This window comes from Thamnophis sirtalis, unplaced genomic scaffold (genome assembly GCF_051295495.1).
Source record: "Thamnophis sirtalis isolate CommonGarterSnake01/CBP01778 unplaced genomic scaffold, rThaSir2_p1.2 scaffold_13, whole genome shotgun sequence".
Classification (NCBI taxonomy): Eukaryota; Metazoa; Chordata; class Lepidosauria; order Squamata; family Natricidae; genus Thamnophis; species Thamnophis sirtalis.
Genome location: NW_028261393.1, coordinates 53,180,438 through 53,202,952, shown reverse-complemented (window position 1 = coordinate 53,202,952; position 22,515 = coordinate 53,180,438). Strand labels below are relative to the sequence as shown.

At 45.7% G+C, this 22,515-nt stretch overlaps 2 protein-coding genes across 2 annotated transcripts; one reads left to right on the top strand and one right to left on the bottom strand.

The window, feature by feature from the left end:
* Positions 1-4,455: 4,455 nt before the first annotated feature.
* On the top strand, positions 4,456-10,781 carry AKAP14 (A-kinase anchoring protein 14). The gene is made up of 6 exons (XM_087727576.1): positions 4,456-4,760; positions 7,238-7,409; positions 7,502-7,593; positions 8,907-9,086; positions 9,897-9,949; positions 10,658-10,781. The coding sequence occupies exons 2-6, from the start codon at positions 7,256-7,258 to the stop codon at positions 10,740-10,742; spliced, it is 564 nt and encodes a 187-aa protein (XP_087583702.1). The 5' UTR covers positions 4,456-4,760; positions 7,238-7,255; the 3' UTR covers positions 10,743-10,781.
* A 1,223-nt stretch (positions 10,782-12,004) lies between these two features.
* Positions 12,005-22,132, bottom strand: NKAP (NFKB activating protein). The gene is made up of 9 exons (XM_087727128.1): positions 21,861-22,132; positions 20,183-20,263; positions 20,012-20,088; positions 18,703-18,756; positions 17,462-17,510; positions 16,587-16,702; positions 15,377-15,452; positions 15,044-15,193; positions 12,005-13,294 (listed from the first exon to the last, which is right to left on the bottom strand). Exons 1-9 carry the CDS (start codon positions 22,073-22,075, stop codon positions 13,120-13,122), a joined length of 993 nt encoding a protein of 330 aa, XP_087583254.1. The 5' UTR covers positions 22,076-22,132; the 3' UTR covers positions 12,005-13,119.
* Between the last annotated feature and the right edge of the window lie 383 nt (positions 22,133-22,515).

The following is a 22,515-nucleotide window of genomic DNA, read 5'->3' as shown; positions in this document are numbered from 1 at the left end:
CATGGTGCCTCTGCCAGCGAAAATGGAGCTTGGGGGGGGCACACACAGAGCCCCCCCAGCCCATTTTTACTGGCAGAGGATTGCAGGAGGCTGTTGTGGCCGAAAACAGGGGGAGGGGGCATGCATGGCTGCCCCGGGGTCCATTTTCACTGGCAGAAGGCTAGCAAAACAAACTCAAAGCAAAGCAAAAAGAGAAACGTTTCCCCTTTTGCATTTGAGCATCCAAGAATGGACTGGAAAGGAGAAAGGGAAAAATAAGAAGAAGAAAAGATGGGAAGAGAGCAAGGAAGGAAAAAGAAGGAAAGAGGGGAAGGAAGAAGAATGAAGTGGGAAGGAAAAAGAAGAAGAAAAGGAAGGAAGGAAAGAAGGAGGAAAGGAAGGAAGGAAGGAAGGAAGGAAGGAAGGAAGGAAGGAAGGAAGGAAGGAAGGAAGGAAGGAAGGAAGGAAAGAAAGTCCTGTCTTAGCACTTGGCCACCAGCAGCCCTGCTGCCCTTTTGCCACCCTCTAGTCTTCTCCTCCTGGCCTCTCCTGGTGGTCTCCCATCCTATGGCTGGGGATGCTTTGGTTACAAAGCTGGGTCTCCTTGAAAGGAGAGAGAGTGGGCCTCCCTCTGACCCACATGCTTTGCCCTCCAGCACACACCTGGCCAAGGAGAAGACCAGCAGCAACTTCGAGAAGGAGGTAAGCCAGCCGGGTACCACAACCACCACAGATGCCCCTGACACGAGTGATGTCGAGCTGGTCACGCCCACTCTAGCCATGCCCCACGAAGCTGCCCCTCCACAATCCGAATGCAGCCCTGAATGAAATTGAGTTTGATAACTCTGACATAGAATAATTCTAACAGGATTAAATAAGTGCAATCTGGACTTTTAGCTGTAGATCACCGAGATGATTGTTTGCATTTGAAGCATTGTTGGGATTTTTTTTAAAGGAAAGGCACCCATTTTTCTGAATTTTTCCTCTTCTGGGTGCAAAAATGCTCGATTTCTAAAAGCAGCAAGAAAAACCATTTTTAAGCACGAAATTCCACCCTGGCATCCAAACACATTTTTCTGGCTGCGGCATCAGGAAAATTCCCACACCTCAAAAGGTGTGTCCACTCCTAACCAGATTGACGGGCTCCGAATCCAATGGCGATGTCCGTTTTGCTCTGCGAATTCATGGAGAGCTAACCCTAACCCTAAGTGGAATTTTCCCCAATGGGATTTTCCCATGTATTTTCCCCAGAAATGTACATAAGGCCGGCTCGAAAGGCGTGCCCCCTCCTAACCATACCGACAGGCTCCGAATCCATTGGTGATGTCCTTGAATTCACAGAGCAAAACGGACATCGCCATTGGATTCGGAGCCCGTCAGATGGATGGATAGGTGGGTGAGTTGATGGGTAGGTAGGTAGGTGGCTGCTTGTCTGCCTACCTGCCTGCCTGGATGATTGGATGATTGTGTGGGTGGGTGGGTGGGTGGCTGCCTGCCTGCCTGCCTGCCTGCCTGCCTGGATGATTGGATGGGTGGGATGGTGGCTGCCTGCCTGCGTGCCTGCCTGCCTGCCTGGATGATTGGATGGGTGGGTGGGATGGTGGCTGCCTGCCTGCCTGCCTGCCTGCCTGCCTGCCTGCCTGCCTGCCTGCCTGCCTGGATGATTGGATGGGTGGGATGGTGGTTGCCTGCCTGCCTGCCTGCCTGCCTGCCTGCCTGCCTGCCTGCCTGCCTGCCTGCCTGGATGATTGGATGGGTGGGTGGGATGGTGGCTGCCTGCCTGCCTGCCTGCCTGGATGATTGGATGGGTGGGTGGGTGGGTGGGTGGGTGGGATGGTGGCTGCCTGCCTGCCTGCCTGGATGATTGGATGATTGCGTGGGTGGGTGGGTGGGTGGGTGGGTGGGTGGCTGCCTGCCTGCCTGCCTGGATGATTGGATGGGTGGGATGGTGGCTGCCTGCCTGCGTGCCTGCCTGCCTGCCTGGATGATTGGATGGGTGGGTGGGATGGTGGCTGCCTGCCTGCCTGCCTGCCTGCCTGCCTGCCTGGATGATTGGATGGGTGGGATGGTGGTTGCCTGCCTGCCTGCCTGCCTGCCTGCCTGCCTGCCTGCCTGCCTGCCTGGATGATTGGATGGGTGGGTGGGATGGTGGCTGCCTGCCTGCCTGCCTGCCTGGATGATTGGATGGGTGGGTGGGATGGTGGCTGCCTGCCTGCCTGCCTGCCTGGATGATTGGATGGGTGGGTGGGTGGGTGGGTGGGTGGGTGGGATGGTGGCTGCCTGCCTGCCTGCCTGCCTGGATGATTGGATGGGTGGGTGGAATGGTGGCTGCCTGCCTGCCTGCCTGCCTGGATGATTGGATGGGTGGGTGGGTGGGTGGGTGGGTGGGTGGGATGGTGGCTGCCTGCCTGCCTGCCTGGATGATTGGATGATTGCGTGGGTGGGTGGGATGGTGGCTGCCTGCCTGCGTGCCTGCCTGCCTGCCTGGATGATTGGATGGGTGGGTGGGATGGTGGCTGCCTGCCTGCCTGCCTGCCTGCCTGCCTGCCTGGATGATTGGATGGGTGGGATGGTGGTTGCCTGCCTGCCTGCCTGCCTGCCTGCCTGCCTGCCTGGATGATTGGATGGGTGGGTGGGATGGTGGCTGCCTGCCTGCCTGCCTGCCTGGATGATTGGATGGGTGGGTGGGTGGGTGGGTGGGTGGGTGGGTGGGATGGTGGCTGCCTGCCTGCCTGCCTGCCTGGATGATTGGATGGGTGGGTGGAATGGTGGCTGCCTGCCTGCCTGCCTGGATGATTGGATGATTGCGTGGGTGGGTGGGTGGGTGGGTGGGTGGGTGGCTGCCTGCCTGCCTGCCTGGATGATTGGATGGGTGGGATGGTGGCTGCCTGCCTGCGTGCCTGCCTGCCTGCCTGGATGATTGGATGGGTGGGTGGGATGGTGGCTGCCTGCCTGCCTGCCTGGATGATTGGATGGGTGGGATGGTGGTTGCCTGCCTGCCTGCCTGCCTGCCTGCCTGCCTGGATGATTGGATGATTGGATGGGTGGGTGGGATGGTGGCTGCCTGCCTGCCTGCCTGGATGATTGGATGATTGGATGGGTGGGTGGGTGGGTAGCTGCCTGCCTGCCTGCCTGCCTGCCCGCCCCCCGCCCGCCCGCCCGCCTGGAGAATTGGATGGAGAATTGGATGGAGAATTGGGTGGAGAATTGGGTGGAGAATTGGATGGAGAATTGGATGGATAGGTTGGATGGCTGCTTGCCTGCCTGTCTGCCTATTTAAAATCTGGCTTGCCTCCCAAAGACAATTTGCTGGTTGTTGGGAAGACTGAACCGTGTGTGTTTGTGTGTGTGTTTGTGTTTGTGTGTGATGAATCAAGAGGATGAAAGAATCTCTTTTTTCAGAAGTCAGTCTAGAAACCAACCAGCGCAAAACAAATTTAAGCTTGGAAATTGATTAAATCTGAAATCTGGAATTCCTGTCAGAAGAGCAGGCAAGTGGATACGTGCAATTTCATTCAACCCAGTCTGAAAAATAGGGACACCCATTCGTCGGAAGATTTGAAGGCCAAAGAGTTCTATACTGTAAAGTAAAGGTAAAAGATCCCCTCGCACATATAGGCTGGTTGTTCCCGACTCTAGGGGGCGGTGCTCATCTCCGTTCAAAAGCCGAAGAGCCAGCGCTATCCGAAGACGTCTCTGTGGTCATGTGGCCGGCATGACTAAATGTCGTAGGCGCACAGAACGCTGTTACCTCCCCACCAAAGCGGGTCCCTATTTTTCTACTTGCCTTTTTTTACGTACTTTCGAACTGCTAGGTTGGCAGAAGCTGGGACAAATAACGGGAGCTCAGTCCGTTATGCGGTGCTAGGGATTCGAACCGCCGAACTGCCAACCTTTCTGATCGACAGACTAGGAAACAACAGGGAAAATAACCCCCTGCTTTTTGCAGCTACAATAGCAATAGCAGTTAGACTTATATACTGCTTCATAGGGCTTTCAGCCCTCTCTAAGCGGTTTACAGAGTCAGCATATCGCCCCCAACAATCTGGGTCCTCATTTTACCCACCTCGGAAGGATGGAAGGCTGAGTCAACCCTGAGCCGGTGAGATTTGAACCGCCGAACTGCAGATAGCAGTCAGCTGAAGTAGCCTGCAGTGCTGCACTCTAACCACTGCACCACCTCGGCTCTCAAACTCAACTCAAAGCATCCAATACAGTTTCCGTTGTCAAATGTTCCCTGATTATTTTTTTTTATCAGAGGGTTGAGAAGCCGCGAGGAGGCTGCCTGCTCGGTCTTGTGAAAAAAACAAACGCAAACGTGATTCATCTTTTAATCTTGTTCTCTCGGATATTCCCTGATTGCCTCCATGCTTGCCTAGCACTTGTCCTTTAAGCCTGATGGAATCTCTCCAACATATCAATGCCAGCAGAATTCTTGGCTGGACCTTGGTTGCCTAAGTGATGCTTGTGAGCAAATACTTTGCAAGGCTGCAGCCGGAAGCTCAATCGACTTTGGGAAACTTGTATCCCAGAGAAAAAGAAGGTTTGGTTTCGTCACAAGAGCGAAGCAAGCTGAAAGTGGGGTTTTTTGTTTTTTTTTAAGCAGGGAGCCAAATTCCCAAGCCTCTCGGCTGGGTGACAGATTCATTTGACGCTCCTGAGTAACTTCTTGCCTTTTTTCATTTCAGATCGAGCAGGAAATAGGGAGGCCTAGAAATACGACATTCACGGGGTGCATTTTCCTTCCACGCGCGACTAATTTCTCAAGGACAACGCAAAAGGTGGCCAGGCACGTATTGCAAGATGGAAGGGGCGGGGGGGAAATAAGGAAGGTGTTTGGGTTTTTTTTTTTGCAGAACTGCTGTCATGTAGGAAGTATGGAAGAGTGGTACAAGATGTGGTTTGCATGCAAAATAACAGAGTAGGGAAGGGACCTTGGAGGTCTTCTAGTCCAACCCCTCTGCTCAAGCAGGAAACCCTATGCCATTTTCAGACAAATGGTTGTCCAATCCCTTCTTAAAGACTTCCAGTGTTGGAGCATTCGCAACTTCTGGAGGCAAGTCGTTCCACTGATTAATTGTTCGGTCAGGAAATTTCTCCTCAGTTCTAGGTGGCTTCTCTGCTTGATTAGTTTCCATCCGTTGCTTCTTGTCCTGCCTTCAGGGGCTTTGCAGAATAGGTTGACCCTTGTGGCAGCCCCTGAGATATTGGGACACTGCTATCATGTCTCCCCTGGTCCTTCTTTTCATGAAACCAGACAGAGCCCATTCTTGCAATGGTTCTTACGTTTCAGCCTCCAGAACGTTCTGCGTTTAGTCCTTGGCATTTTCTGATAGGAGGAGAACATCTGGGCCCTGCTTGAAACAAGGCGGGGGTGTAGGAGGTTACTCTCTGCGGGAAGGATGGTGGAGCTGTGGTTGGAGTGCAGCATTGCAGGCTAATTCTGCTGTCTGCCAGGAGTTCGATCCTGACTGGCTCAAGGTTGACTCAGCTTTCCATTCTTCCGAGGTTGGTAAAATGAGGACCCAAATTGTTGAGGGCAAGATGCTGACTCTGTAAACTGCTTAGAGAGGGCTGTAAAGCAGTATATAATCTAAGTGCTGTGGTTATTGGCCTTCCTTCCTTCCTTCCTTCCTTCCTTCCTTCCTTCCTTCCTTCCTTCCTTCCTTCCTTCCTTCCTTCCTTCCTCCCTTCCCTTCCCTTCCCTTCCCTCCCTCCTTCCCAGTGGTTAGAATGCAGTATTACAGACTAACTTCCCATTGCCAGGAATTTCATCCTGACCTGTTCAAGGTTGACTCAGCCTTCCATCCTTCCGAGGTGGGTAAAATGAGGACCCAGATTGTTGAGACGAAGATGCTGACTCTGTAAATCGCTTAGAGAGGGCTGTAAAGTACTGTAAAGTGGTATATAAGTCTAAGTACTATTGCTATTGCTAACTGTGCACACTGCCAGGAGTTCGATCCTGACCGGCTCAAGGTTGACTCAGCCTTCCATCCTTTTATGGTTGGTAAAACGAGGACCCAGATTGTTGGGGGCAAGATGCTGACTCTGTAAACTGCTTAGAGAGGGCTGTAAAGCAGTATATAATCTAAGTGCTGTGATTATTGCCCTTCCTTCCTTCCTTCCTTCCTTCCTTCCTTCCTTCCTTCCTTCCTTCCTTCCTCCCCTCCCCTCCCCTTCCCTTCCCTTCCCTTTCCTTTCCTTTCCTTCCCTCCCTCCCTTCCCAGTGGTTAGAATGCAGTATTACAGACTAACTTCCCATTGCCATGAATTTCATCCTGACCTGTTCAAGGTTGACTCAGCCTTCCATCCTTCTGAGGTTGGTAAAATGAGGACCCAGATTGTTGAGACGAAGATGCTGACTCTGTAAATCACTTAGAGAGGGCTGTAAAGTACTGTAAAGTGGTATATAAGTCTAAGTATTATTGCTATTGCTAACTGTGCCCATTGCCAGGAGTTCGATCCTGACCGGCTCAAGGTTGACTCAGCCTTCCATCCTTCTGTGGTCGGTAAAACGAGGACCCAGATTGCTGGGGGCAAGAGGCTGTAAACCACTTACCAAGGGCTGTAAGGCCCTATGAAGCGGTATATAAGCCTTTTCCTATAATTCCTGTAATCAGGAAGAATTAGAGCAATGAATCTAATTCATTGTTCTGATTACCCTAATTAGACAACTAGCATCGCCTAAGCGTTTATTAGAGGGTCTCCTGCGAGTTGAATCAGGCACACAGCTGAAGGACTTGCCTCCAACCCAAATCTAACTTTTTTCCCAGACGGTTTCTTCGGATTCTGACATTTAAACTGTTTTATTTCATTTTCCTTTTCCTTTTTATACAATCACTTATATACTGTGCAATTAAAAAAGCAATAAACACAACTTGACTTCTATTCCACCATGGAAAGCCAACATAACACTTCGATCCTCCATACACCCTTTCTTCTCCCCCTCCAACTTTCCTTTCTCCCCTCCAACATTCCCCTCTTCTACTTCCCCTCCCCCTCAAACATTCCTTTCTCCCCTTCCCTCCATCTCACCCTCCTTACATTCCCCTCTCACTCCCTCTTAACTCCTCCCTCTTCTTTCCCTCTACTCCTCACTTCGGTATATTTCTACTATTCATTAATCTATTCAATTTGTATTTTACACTAAAATTAAAAGAAAAGAGGAAAAAAAAGGGAAAAGAAAAGGAAAAGAAAAAAAGAAAAGAAAAAAGAGCAGGATTCTAACCAATCTCTTTTCCTCCCCATCTTCTACAAGCTGAAGACATCAAGGACCATGTCGTTGGAAGAGAAATACATAGCAATTATGGAGGAGGAGGAGGAGAAGGAGGAGGAGGAGGAAGACATCCAGGAGGCAGCGGCCTCGGTTGTTGGTGGGGTGATCCACGAGGCCGTGGACAAAGTCATAGCCCTGAAGAAGGAAGAGGCAGGTACTCCAAGGTGGGCCGTGAAGGTGTCAGGGCATTGGTGTCGTCCGACTTGGGACTCGGCGCTAATTTGTACTCTTCTCAATCAACCTCAGCTGCCATATACAAAATGCGAAATATTGCTTGGATGAGGTGCACAGATTTCTCCATCGGAAGAGGTCTGTTGCAGATTGAGGACTATATGAAAGTAAGTCTCACGTCCATTTCATTTCATTTCATTTCATTTATTGAATTTATAGGCCGCCCAATCCTGGAGGACTCCAAGCGGCTTACAGAAATGAAAAATATTAAAAGGATTAAAACAATAAGATACAACAAGATTAAGAAGGAAACACAACATGCACCCAGTCAAAGGGGGGCTGGACCTCAGTCAAGAGGTCAACAGCCCCAGGCCTGCCGGAAAAGCTAGGTTTTAATAGCTTTTCGGAAGGCCATGAGAGTGGGTAGGGTCCGGATCTCTGGGGGTAGCTCATTCCATAGGGCCGGAGTGGCAACAGAGAAGGCCCTACTCCGAGGTGTCGCCAGCCAGCATTGTCCAGCTGAAGGCACCCGGAGAAGGCCCATCCTGTGTGATCTTATCGGTCTTAGGGAGGTATGCGGCAGGAGACGATCTCGTAGGTTCAAATGTCAAAGGAAATACTCCAGGTCGGTTCCACCACAAAACCGCGGAGGACAAAATCACGCTCGACGAAAGCGCGCATTTGACGTCATCACAGCGCGACGAAAACATCGCGCTGTGATCGAAAAATGTAAAAATAAAGCGAAAACCTTACCCTACCCCCCCCAAACCTAACCCTAAACCTAACCCTTAACCTAACCCTAAATCTAACCCTAAACGTAACCCTTAACCTAACCCTAAATCTAACCCTAAACGTAACCCTTAACCTAACGCTAAACCTAACGCTAACCCTTAACCTAACGCTAAACGTAACCCTAACGCTCTAAACCTACCCTAACCCTTAACCTAACCCTAACCCTAACCCTAACCCTTACCTTTATGTGAATCGGCTTGCTTTAATTTTAATTTTATTTCAATTTTTAATTCTTTTCATCGCGCTGTGATGACATCAAATGCGCGCTTTCGTCGAGCGCGATTTTGTCCTCCGCGGTTTTGACGGGTCACGCTCCAGGTCATGGTTGTCCCAAAGATGCTTTTCTTTTTTGGTCCAAGAGACGAGTGGACTTTCTGGTTTTTTCTTTCAAGACGTTTTGCTTCTCATCCGAGAAGCTTCTTCAACTCTGACTGGATGGTGGGGAAATGAAAGGATTTATACGTCTTGCAGACAGCTGGTCATTTGCATCCTTTTACAGTGTTGTTGAGGCCATTCCACACTCATTTGCACCACTCAGGTGGCCTCCAAGTGGACTCAACGACTCGCTAAAAGGATGCAAATGACCAGCTATCAGCTGTCCTAACCTCCTAACTGTCCGACTCTGCTGCCAGCTCTGCTGGCTGCTGGCGAGCCACAACACTGATTTGCAGTATATTCATCCTTGCAGACATGGGAGCTTCACGAAAGTTGGCTGCATTGGAGCAACTATCTCAACAGCGAGGAACTCCAGTATAGCACCCGCTACTATTACCGAGTCCGCTGGAGCATCCCAACATGCAGGAAGCCCATCCCTCAAGCCACGGCCTGTGTCTATTTCGTCATTGAGATTTCCAAAATCAAACCCAGAGTGAGTATTTTGAGGTCCTCTTGGGAGACAATTAGCTATGGCACTTAGCGCTTAGACTTATGTACCGCTTCACAGTGCTTTTTACAGCCCTCTCTAAGCGGTTTACAGAGTCAGCCTCTTGCCCCCAAGAATAGGGGTCCTCATTTTACCCACCTCGGAAGGATGGAAGGCTGAGACAACCTTGAGCCTGGTGAGATTTGAACTGCCAAATTGCAGGCAGCCGGTGATCAGCGGAAGTAGCCTGCAATATTTGCACTCTAACCACTGCACCACCTTAATGAAGCCCAATTGTGATGAAGTCATGTTAGGGATGCTCTCTAAAATCCATGAACTGTGGCTCCACCAAGACCACCCCCACCAACACCAACAGAGCAAGCTGCTAGGATAGAAACTGTGACCAAGCCCCACGCCCTTTTAGGACTGATGATATTACCTAGTTTGATGATGAGACGTCGGCAAGAAAACCACCGCGCTTGGAGAGCACCAGGGGACTCTCACAGTTCAACCACGAGCTACAAATATTCTCTTTGATCTGTTGTATCAATTGCTTCTCAGAATCTGATCATACGCACAGAAGGGAAAGACCTTGATTTAAAACCAATCATTTCGTGTCTGTTAGAGGTTAAACTAGCTTAGGAAAAAGTGACTTACGACTGGTCCTTGCATTTATGTCCATTGTAACATTACGGTGGTCATGTTTGGGTGCTTGGCCACCACCAGGAAATTTATGAAATTTACAGCATCCTGCAATCATCTGAGGGATGCAGTGGCCATTCATAAAACTAACACTTGGTTTTCTACCTGATACAGATGCTGCCAGTTGAAGTATTCTTTGTGGTGGAAACCAATAAGCTCATTCACAGGTATGTTCACTGTTCTGACCCCCTCCTCGATCCAGTAACAAATGCCGAGACAAGCTTAACTGGAATTTCACAGCACTTTAATTAACAGGAAACATAAACCTTGGTGGCTGAAAGCCAAGCATAACAGACAGACGGGTCCTTGGCAGCAAACCAGTACAGATAAGCCTTGGCAGCAAGCCAGCCTGCCAAGCTCACAATAATGTTCTCCAACATTAACTCATACGTTGACTTCTGCAAAAGGGGCGTGTGCACAAGCAGTCCTTTTATAGTCTGGAGAGGAGCCTAATTACCACCAGCTGAGTGCAATTACCTCCTGTAATTGCACAACTGTTCCTGACGCCTATTAGCTCTTCGGTGCCGGGCATCCAGGAACAACTCACTGCTGACGTCAGGCTCACACTCTCCCACTGGTCCAAGGCTCAGGTGCCTCCTGGTGGCCACCCAGCCACTCTGCGCCCTCCTCAGAGTTGGAACCCTCTCCAGGGTCCTCCACATCCTCCAGGGCCAACTCATAGGGCCCCTCGCTGTCGGAGTCTGGTGGCAGCTCCAACGGCTCCTGCTGGGCCACAACAGTTCACACACCCCAATCAATTGGTTTATACATCTGGGTTCCCACTTTTGCCATAAGAGCTATTTGTATTAGGTAACCTTTTAAATAAAATGAAAAATGCGAGTATAAAATACTCAAGGGCTGTTTTCTATTTACAGGCCAGGAAAAACTCGCTTTAAGGAGAAGTGGCTGAAAGATGTAATTGAAAGTAAGATTGTCATGATGGAGACTGTGGATTTTTAATTTTGCTGGTATGGTTAATAAATTAAAATCTCTATAGGTGCCCTGCTTTTGTTTTATTTTTTTGGTAATAAAATTCAAGGGTTGCCGTAATCAAACTCTGGTTTTGATCTCTTTGTGCCGTGCATGTCGATGAAATGCAGGAAGAAAAACTTTTAACCAAATAGTTTATGGAGATTCTGTCATCCAGGTCATGGTTGTCCCAAAGGTGATTTTTTTAAAAAAAAAAGCAACTGGACTTTGTTTTTCCTTGAAGATGTTTCGCTTCTCATCCAGGAATCTTCTTCAGTTCGGTCTGAATGGTGGAATATAAATCCTGCCATCCTACATTATTCGGTCAGAATTGAAGTGGCTTCTTGGATGAGAAGCGAAACATCTTTAAGAAAAAACCAAGTCCAGTTGCCTGTTGAAAAAGTATCTTTGGGTTTAACCAAATTAAAACACATGAACAGTTTTAAAACTCTTACGCTGGACATTTTCAGCAGAAGATGGGAGATATTACACAAATTTCTTATTCTATCTATCTATCTATCTATCATCTAATCTATCTATCTGTCTATCTATCTATCCTATCTAATCTATCATCTATCTATCCTATCCTATCTAATCTATCATCTATCTAATCTATCGTCATCATCTATCTATCATCTATCTATCTATCTAATCTATCTATCTAATCTATCATCATCTATCTATCATCTATCTAATCTATCATCATCATCTATCTATCATCTATCTATCTATCATCTATCTAATCTATCGTCATCATCTATCTATCATCTATCTATCTATCTAATCTATCTATCATCTATCTATCTTTCTTTATATACCTACACCTCACCCATCTTTCCCCCCTCTCTCTTATCTATCTATCTATCTATCTATCTATCTATCTATCTATCTATCTATCTATCTATCTATCATCTATCTAATCTATCTATCTATCTAATCTATCTATCTATCATCTATCTATCTAATCTATCGTCATCTATCTATCTATCATCTACCTATCTATCTATCTATCTATCTATCTATCTATCTATCTATCTATCTATCTATCTATCTATCCTATCTAATCTATCTATCATCTATCTAATCTATCTAATCTATCATCATCATCTATCTATCTATCTATCTATCTATCTATCTATCTATCTATCTATCTATCTATCTATCAATCAATCAATCAATCAATCAATCATCTAACGTATGTTCCAGCATAACTTTGGAACTCACACCTCAAAAAATAACAACACAGCCACCTGTACTTAGGGAAGGCATTTTATTTTAAAAATACAATTTAGAAGTGGTGTCCCATACTGTGCAAAAAAGTAATGTCCAGAATGCATTCAATAAAGGTGTCCTTGATACTGGGGTGTATTTACATTGGGATTTTTTCCTCTTCCTTGTTTCAAAATGTGGCTCCAGCTGTTTCTAAAGTTTAGGGTACACTCAAAATTAACAAAAGGGAACAGAAACTCAAAATCCCAATACACGGCAGTTGGTACATGGGCTTTGAATTCCAACCCACATATTTTATCTATAGATAAAGGCATTTTGAAGGAACTAAAGGGTTAAAAAACATATTCAGCTGGTTATTCATCTCTTCTGCGTTGCTTAAAAAAAAAAAAAACTATTTACACCTAGTCGAGCAGGAAATGTATTTTACCGATCCTCAAAAAGCATTTTTGCTTGAAAAATGATGAGAGCCAGACTTAACACGGTATTAAATCTGCAAGAAATCTCAAAATGAAAAGAATATTTTGTGTTCCTATTTACAAGTAGCAGACATCCCACGTTTGACGGTCTAAGCCAGAAAACAAGATCATGATTTAAACATTGTTTTTCTCTGTTTTAATAATATTTGTGGGTCTGTTCAAGGCAGGAAGCTTATAAAGGCAACCATCAACATTAAAGCTATTTCTGATTTTTGGGTGTAGAGTTAGACCCAGGGTATGTCCTGGCCATTTTTCACAAAACACACATCCTATAAGAGATCTTATAAGAGTCCATTCAGGGCTTAATATGTTCTTCTTGTCGAAGTTGATAGAAAACAGTCTTCACTCAACCCCCATAAATGGAAATTTTTGCTCCAACTGATTTTTTTTTAAAGTGCTACTTTCTCAATGACAAACGAGCAAGAGTTTTCTCAGTAGCTTCTTGGCATTATGGTGGTACCGATTGGCCCGCTTTGGTTAATCTGACTTGGATTGCAAGTTGGAAAAACCCTGCAAATTAGTTCCAGGAGGCCTCACTAGACCAATCAGGGTTCTTAAGATGGATATCTATAGACTGTTTCCCCAAATTCCTGTAGCACAAAGCCATTTGTCAAGAATTTGACCCACCCATCTGCCTGTCAACACTAAGGAGGACATGTCTTTCATTTCTCATCTTTGCCCTTAGTTTTTCGGTAGACCATTTCCCGGAAGCTGGCTAGGATCTTGTTTTCTCTCTTTCGCCTTTCCTCCTGGTTGAAAGACGCCAGGGCCCTCTTCTCATCCGCGCTGTAGATCTGGTTCTCTTTCCGCAGACGCACCGCTTCCATTCGCCGATGCCTAAGGAGAGAGACGGTCACCATCAGTGAAATACCAACACTTAAGGCGTCAACCAGTGACAGAGAATTTTCATTACATTGCAGCCATTTCCCTTCCCTTCCCTTCCACCCCTTTAACCAGCATTCAGGAACTGCAAGAATCCACCTAGAGTAGAGTTTCTCATCACATCTTTGAGATATGCGTAGACTTCGAGTCCCAGAATTCCATAACTGGCTGGGGAATTCTGGGAGTTGAAGTCCACCTATCTCAAAGGTGCCAAGGTTGCGAAACACTGAGATAGAATAATAAGTAAAACTGGCAAGATTCATTTTTCTCGCAATGTTCATGTACCGTGTTTCCCTGAAAATAAGACAAGGTCTTATTTTCTTTTGACCCCCGAAATAAGCGCTTGGCCTTATTTTTGAGGTGGTCTTATTATTTTGGAGGTGCAGGAGGCAGCGAGCGTGGTCTCCTCAAGGCTGCTGCTGTGCTGCAATATTTTCAGGGAGGGCTTATTTTAGCGCATGTGCTTAAAAGCCTGATTGAGCTTATTATCTGGGGAGGTCTTATTTTGGGGAAAACAGGGTATACATCTGACCTAGATAGGTTGTTTCATGTATATGTATAGTTTTGTGTTGTGGCCCAGCAGGAGCCGTTGGAGCTGCAAACAGACTCCGATAGCGAGGGGCCCTATGAGTCGGCTCTGGAAGATGTGAAGGACCCTGGACAGGGTTCAGACTCCGAGCAGGGACCAGAGAGGCTGGTTGGCCACCAGAAGGCGCCTGAGGCCTGGAGCAGCGGTGAAAACCAAAGGGAGTTGGTCCCTGACGTCAGGCCGTGGAGCAGTGGGGAGGAGCTAAGGGAGTTGGTCCCGGACGCCAGGCAAAGACGGGCAGATAAGCGCCGACAGCAACTACGGTGATACAGAAGATAATTGGGGCCAGGTGGTTGTGATTAGGCTCCTCCCAAGAGAGTATATAAGAAGAGACTTTGGGAGGAGGCTGTTTGCAGGACTCAAGTATTATACTAAAGCTGGAGAAGCTCTTGTGTGTATATCTTATCTGTGGAAGTCTGGGTTGCTGCCAAAGTCTTGTCGGTGTGTTAATTTTCTGTGAATAAATTGTCTAGCAGTAATCTTGTGTTGCTGTGACTCACCGTACGGAGGGGGGTTGGAACAGTTTTGTATTTATTTTGTCAGGTTTATAGAGTGTACATTGGAGGCGGAGACAGCTTTGAGAGCTGTTTGCCACAAAATCTGATTTGTATGCCGATTAGAGTACATTCAACGTGACAATAAAGTTATTCTAAGTCTTAGAGCTTACAGCACAGATGCAGGGACTGAAATTCCCGGATGACGTATTACTGCCAAACCATCATTTTTGATTGTACAGAAACAAAGGCATTCAATAGAGGACAGTGTAATCATGATGAAGTGCAATTCAACACAATTCAGTTTTCTTCATTACAATCAGGAATAAAATACGAGCAAGAGCCGAGGTGGCGCAGTGGTTAGGGTGCAGTACTGCAGGCCACTTCAGCTGACTGTTAGCTGCAGTTCAGCGGTTCTAATCTCACTGGCTCAAGGTTGACTTAGCCTTCCATCCTTCCGAGGTGGGTGAAATGAGGATCCAGACTGTGGGGGGCGATATGCTGACTCTGTAAACCGCTTAGAGAGAGGGCTGAAAGCCCTATGAAGCGGTATATAAGTCTAACTGCTATTGCTATCTATTCTTTGTTCTGAGATTGCCTGGGTACCTTTAACTTGCTTACCTGCTGCCACTCATAACATAGCCGGATTTCTCAAACGAAGCGATTTCTTCGCTGGTAAGGCCGATCTCGCCTCTCCGGGGGATCCGCTTGCCTGCCTTGACGTACTCGGCCATGGCGGCACCTTCACCGGGCAGCAAAGCATGTCCGTAGCTTTAGGAGGAGAAAGAGAATGCCAATGTAAACCACAGCAAGTACAAAAGACACACACAGAGAGAGTAATACAGGTTGTTTCCCCCCAGCCTGGTGTTGCAGCTCGCCCCGGGTCTGGGATCCATATCTACAACCATCCTGCTCCCTCCTAGCTGGTTATCAGCCCCAGAGGGCAGCACTCACTTCAAAGGGCGGTCGTCTTGAGAAGCATGAGTGATGGGAGCTTCTGGGCCAATAAAATCCACGGCATCTGTGTTTTCTGCAATAAATAAGGGGGGGGGGGGAATTCATTAATAACCAATCATGATAAAGCCCCGTTTTACGAGAGGAAGCATAAAAATTACAAGCCAGCGACGACTGTGGAAATACCGTATTTTTTGGAGTACAAGACGCACCTTTTTCCCCTCAAAAAAAAGAGGCTGAAAATCTGGTGCGTCTTATACACTGAATACAGCATTTTTTTTTGCCTCCTGAAACCCTGCCCCACCACCAAAATGGCCGTGCAGAGCCTCTAGAAAGCTTTCAGAGAGCTCCTGGGGGCTGGGGAGGGCAGAAATGAGCAATAAATGGGCCATTTTTTGCTCAACTTTGCCCCCCCCACAGCCCCCAAGAGCACTCTATAAGCTTCCTAATGCCCTTTTTTTGACAAAAAATGATGCCTTTTTGCTCGTTTTTGCCTCCCCCCAAAAAAACACTCTATAAGCCTCCTAAGGGCTATTCATGCCCTTTTTTTGAAAAACAAATGGGCCCGTTTTCACAAAAAACATGAAAAATATTTTGGGAGGTTTGCAGAGTGTAAAACCTTTTTAAAAAATTGCCTCTTCAAAACCTTGGTGCGACTTATACTCCGTTTTTTCACAATTACAACCTTTGCAGCATCCACGGGATCGTGTGATCAGAATTCAAGCGCTTGGCAACGGGTTCGTGCTTATGACTGTTGCAGCGCCCCAGGGTCATGTGATCCACTTTTGCGACCTCCCGACAAGCAAAGTCAATAGGGAAGCCGGATTCACTTAACAACTGAGTGACTAACAACTGCAATGATTCACTTAACAGCTGTGGCAAGGAAAGTCGTAAAATGGGGGCCCAGATTCACTTAACAAATGTCTGACTTAACAACAAAAACTCTCAATTGTGGTCGTAGGTCGAGGACTACCTGTACATCATTAATAAACAGGAATTATAAAGCCCATTTTACGAGACAAAAGCATAAAAAAATACAATCCAGACTCGGAAAAAAGGATGTAAACACAACATCCTTAAAGCAGCATGTAATCTCTCAATGAAAGGAACTTGAGTTTCAAAACATTCTAAGATGAGGTGCATCTCTCTTAACCAAAGGGTTGCACATTACTTGATCTTAGCTATCCCATCCTCAGTGGTAACCACCTACTTGATCTCTCAATCCAGAGTTCGTCCCCATACAGAGTTTCCTCGTCAGAATCTTCACTGCTTGAGTCGCTAGAATCCTTCCTGCTCTTCTTACTCTTCTTTTTCTTGCTCTTTTTCCTAGTCATTAAAAGAGGTAAAGAACTTACTATAATGATATTTCGCTGCTGATAAAGCAATTCTAATGGGGGAACAAATGAAAACTGGTATATATAGGCAGCGACGCCTTGTTGAAAAATAAAGGAATAAGATCTCTGTTTGAAGGTATGAAATGCAAGGTTAACAATGAATAGAAGTATACTTTCTGGGGGAAAATAATGCTAATGTTAACTGAATATATATTGTAGAATGAAAATGAGGCCTTTAGTTATATTAGATGAAATATCTGAGACGGTAAATATTATTTGAAGATGCAGATGTTAAAACAACTGTAACCAAATGACATGCTGCATGTGATGATGGTTGGTTTCCCCCCCCCCTTCTTTTTTGGACTTTTTTGGACTTTTTGGCTTCCCCCTCCTTCCCCCCCACCTTTTTTTTTTTAAAAAACCTAGCTTATTGTGGTGTTTATTAAATATACAACAGAGAGATATGGGATGTATAAACGTAGTAGGGATGCACCTGTGATCAAATGACATATTGTATGTGATGATGGGGTTCCCCCCCCCTTTTTTTCTTCTTCTCCTTTTCCCATTGTTGTCTATGTAATAAAAAAAAAAAAATAAAAATGCAAAAAAAAAAAAAAAGAGGTAAAGGTGAAGGTTCCCCTCGCACACGTATGCTAGTCGTTCCTGACTCTGTCCTTAGGTAGTTGAGGGAAGAATGATATAACATTTTTAATACAGGAAGCATGCAGATTATTTTTAAAAGGGTTCTTACTTTCTATGCTTCTTTCGCTTCTTCTTGGCTCTTTTCTTCTCCTCCTCACCTGAAGTATTAAAAGGGGGGAGGGTGAGAAAGAAATCTTAAAACATGTTTCCAAGAGGGATAAAATATAGTGACGGGAGTAACCAGACTAAGGGAATGAATCAAAAAGATTCAGATGCAAATCTCTAATTCCATTACGAATCTTTAAGGATGATCTTAAATCAATCTTTTTCTTGGTCTGATAAAGCAGAGGAAGCTGTGAAGCAGTAATGCAGTTCCAGTAGTCAGCGAATCATATGGACATGCTGTGTAAGAAAATATGTGTTGGCTGGGGAATTCTGGGAGTTGAGGTCCACAAGTCTTAAAGTTGCTAAGGCTGAATGCTCCTGTTCCAGATACATATACTGTACTGTTGTGGCCCAGCAGGAGCCGTTGGAGCTGCCACCAGACTCCGACAGCGAGGGGCCCTATGAGTCGGCTCTGGAGGATGTGGAGGACCCTGGACAGGGTTCTGACTCCGAGCAGGGCGCAGAGAGGCTGGTTGGTCACCAGGAGGCGCCTCAGCCTTGGACCAGTGTGGAGGAGACAAGGGAGAGTGAGCCTGAGGTCAGCAGTGAGTTGTTCCTGGATGCCCGGCACTGAAGAGCTAATAGGCGTCAGGAACAGTTGCGCAATTAGAGGAGGTGATTGCACTCAGCTGGTGGTCATTAGGCTCCTCTCCAGACTATAAAAGGACTACTTGTGCACATGCCCCTCTTGGAGAAGTTAACGCAGGAATTAATGTCAGAGAACATTATTGTGAGCTTGGCAGGCTGGATTGCTGCCAAGCCTTATCTGTGCTGGATTGCTGCCCAAGCTTGTCTGTGCCGGTTTGCTGCCAAGGACCTGTCTGTCTGTTAATTAAATGCTGTAACTTATCTTTGGCTCGGAGTGTGTGTTGATGTGGGATGAGGGGGGGTCAGAACACTGTACCATCTGAGAAATTTTTTATATTTAATTCCCCATTAGTTTAATGATAAAATAAAGAATTGTTGGCATGATATATTGATTCTCTATTAAGTAAAATTCCTGAAAGTACAAGTGACATATTCTTTGAACCAAACAGAATGGTAAAAAGACACTTAAAGATTAAACTGAACCAAACTCATCATATTCCTTTTTCATTTCAGCAAAAATATGATTTTTTTCCTCCTGTATATAATCCAAATCAAGGAAGAGCGTTATTCCCAAGTATCACATAACTTGATACTTACGTGCTGCAGCCTTTTTCTTTTTCTTCTTCTTCTTCTTCCTTTTCTTCTCTTCCTCTAAAAATATATATTTAAAAAGTATCTGGTTTATAATCAGATAAACAATTCATTCTAATAGGCCGATGAAGATTCTTAAGTCATTCAGACAGAATTCTCTGGAAGTTGAATGGACTTATTTTTAATAAATAAATCCAGTTACCAGGACTCAATTTCCAAACAATTCATTCTAATAGGATTCCTCCTGAAATATGATCCACCGTTTGTCAGTTCCAGAGATGCAAGGAACAATTACAGGCAGCCCTCGGCATACGACCACAATTGAGTCCAACATTTCTGTCACTAAGCAAGACATTTAAGTGAGATTTGCCCCATTTTATGACTGTTTGCCACAGCTGCTAAGAGGATCACTGCAATCGTTACGTTAGTAACACCCTTGTTTGTTAAGTAAATCCAGCTTCCCCATTGATTTTGCTTGTTAGGTTGCAAAACAAGATCACATAACCATGGGACACTGCATCCGTCATAAATATGAACCAGTTGTCAAGCATCCGAATTTTGTTCCCTTAACTGTGGGGATGGTGCAACGGTCATAAGTGTGTAAACACTTTTTCAATTCCATTGCAACTTTGGTCACTTAATGAACTACTGTATGTCAAGGACCCCCTTCTTTAAAAAAAAACCTTTATTTCACGGCAATATAGGGGAGCAAAATATAGGGGAGCAAAAAGCAGGAACGTCACATTCAAATCACATCTATAGTTTTCAGAGAACACACGCTTTTCCTGAGTTAAGAAGTAGCAATCTGGATGTCAGGCCTGCAGTTATATTCCTTTTAGGATCTTTGGCCTGCCACACTCTCTATTATTTTACTATGCTGTTTCATTAGTGGGGAATTGGGAGGGGGAATAGTAAGGAGAATGTGTTGTCAAAATAAAATTCCTTTCTAGAAGCCAAGATCATCCTCTGTCTCTGCACCTGACCGGAACAAGATGGGTGGAACTGCCAGCGTGGCAGTGGAAGATTGGACCATGTAATGGACTTGTGGGTGTGGGGACAAGATCATGAACTTTCAACTGGGTGGAAAACCCAGGAAGCTTTCAGATTCGGGTTTTCCACAGATGTGCCAACATGTCTCTCTTAATAAATTGGAACTTAGAGCAATGCTTTGCCTTGGACTCTGATTTAATTTTGGATGATATTTGGAACGCTGACACTGGAATTATTCTGGACAATTTCAGAAATGCGATTTACAACTGAAAGTAGAATGAGTTCCCCACAGATACTAGTGATGTAGTCAAACACATCAGTTTACCTTCTGAACTAGACTCAGAGGTGCTGCTCTTTTTAGATGATCCATCTTCGTCTTCTGCGGGTGTGTGTTCATCAGAGCTAGATTTAAAATCAGAATATCATTTTAAAGTTCTATCAACTATAGTGCCCAAGGTGAAATGCAAATGTAACTTAAATTAAATGCAAGTTTTACTCTGGCTCAGGAAGTTTTGGTGAGAGTCCCCAGATTTCAGGTGCTCCTAGTTCGCCTATTCGTTCTCTCTCATTTAGTCGCCTGTAAAAAAATAATATATATTTTTTAATAGTCAGAACTGCAGGAAAATGAAATCATCTTCACCTCAAACCAAAATGTTAACGCACAAATAGAAAGGTGGTGGACAAAGCCCTCCAATTTTCAAGAAAAGGACTGCAAATCCTCCCCCAATTATCCTCCAGGGGCTGGTTAGCATTCTGAAAGCCTTCTGCCCAGCTTTCAATTAACTTCACTGAATCACTGAATTTTAATCAATAAATTAAATCAGTAGGAGGGTGTTCTTAAATTTTATACCCTATCTCTGAGGTTTAATATTTTATTTGCTCACTGTCCATACTCCCTATGTAGGGAGATGGGCAAATTTAACATTTAATAAAACAATAAAACATAAAATAAATAAAACCCCAAACACACTAAAATATATATATTTAAAAATCTGCCACTTTATTAATCAATGGACTCCAACAATACATTACATGCAAAAGAGTTACAAAGGATCACAAAATCCTTCGTTGCAGTAACATATGTTGCTGCATCTTTGGATCAATATTGCTCCCCCGCCATAAACGGAGTGATCACCCTTCACCTCCAGCAGCTAGGAAAGACCTCATGCCCAATAACAATAACAACAACAACAATATTGAGCCAAGGTGGCGCAGTGGTTAAATGCAGCACTGCAGGCTACTTCAGCTGACTGCAGTTCTGCAGTTCAAATCTCACCGGCTCAAGGTTGACTCAGCCTTCCATCCTTCAGAGGTGGGTAAAATGAGGACCCGGATTGTTGTTGGGGGCAATTTGCTGACTCTGTAAACCGCTTAGAGAGGGCTGAAAGCCCTATGAAGCGGTATATAAGTCTAACTGCTATTGCTATAATATTGAAAGAGGAAAATATTTGCAGCTACGGGGTTCTGGATGGTCTCTGAGCTTGAGTGTTTTCTGGCAGACTTTTCATTACACAACTAGGTAACGTCATCAGTGCTAGTAGAGAGCGGGTTGGCTCTCTGTTTATATATATTAATTAATCAGAGCAAGGATATAAACAGCAAGCAAACCCACCCCCTTCTAACACTGATGATGTTATTTAGTTTGGTAATGAAACAAGCTCAGAGAGCACCAAGGACCCCCTCAATATTATTATTAACCCCCTTCATTGTTGTGGGGTAGTAGTAATAACAGTAAAATAAAGTAACGAAGTAATATTAAAGTATAACAACAATGTAGTAGTAGTAGTAATAGTGGTAATAGTAGCAATAAATAATACTATTACTATTATTAGTACTATCATTAGTACAATCTATTATTATTATCATTATTATTGTTGTTATTACTATTACCCCACAAAATAAGGGTGACCACGGAGGGGGTTAATAATATTGTGGGGTCCTTGGTGCTTATTATAATTGTTAGTATTATTTACTATTACTATTATTAGTAGTAATAACAGTAATAGTAAATAGCGATAGTAAACAATAGCAATAGTAACAACTAGATATAACACAAGAGGACCCAAAACCCAAAGCCAACATATGGCTGACAGCGAGAGCAGCCATAAACAAAAACAACCGCGGTTTTTCAATCCCCGGAGCCGAGCCCGATCGCCCGGCGGGCTGCCACTCGCCTCTGCCGCAGCGACTCCTCCTGCTCCTTGCCGTAGTGCTCCGGGTCATGCCGGTAACCGAAGTGATGCGGGCGCCGGAATCCGCTGTGCTCCCGAGAGCGAGACCGGCGGCTGCGGCTGTGCCTGGACGGAGAGGGGCTGGCCGAGCCGTTTTCTCGTGCCCGTCGGGGCCCCGGGGAGTCCAGGGGGCTCCGCGAACGAGACACGGGCCCCATGGCTGCTGAGGCGACCAGGCCTCGGCGGCTTCTCTAGGCCACAACATCGCGACTTCCGGTTTTATGACGTCACATCCGGAAAGCGCCATACTACGCCGCCTCCGCCCTCCGATTTTCTTTTAGGAAGAGTCACTTCTGGCCCTAGAGGCACGAAAGGACAAGAGGTGCGCGCAGACTTCACTCCTGGCACCGCTTAAAATCCGATGCTCGGGATCCGGCTAGTTAGTGCTAAGCGCTATGGTCCAATCTTTCTGAGGGAGACCCGGTTTACTCATCCTGTAGCCTGGATCACTTTACAAGGGTGTCCGGAGCAACTTCGGACCCTTTCCTTCACAGGATAGCCTGCTGGGGGGGAAAAAAGTAACCGTCCTCCCGTTTCTCCTTCCCCCATTCTTCACTTCCGGCCCTGTGATCCGCACCCCGCTGTTCGATTTTCCCCT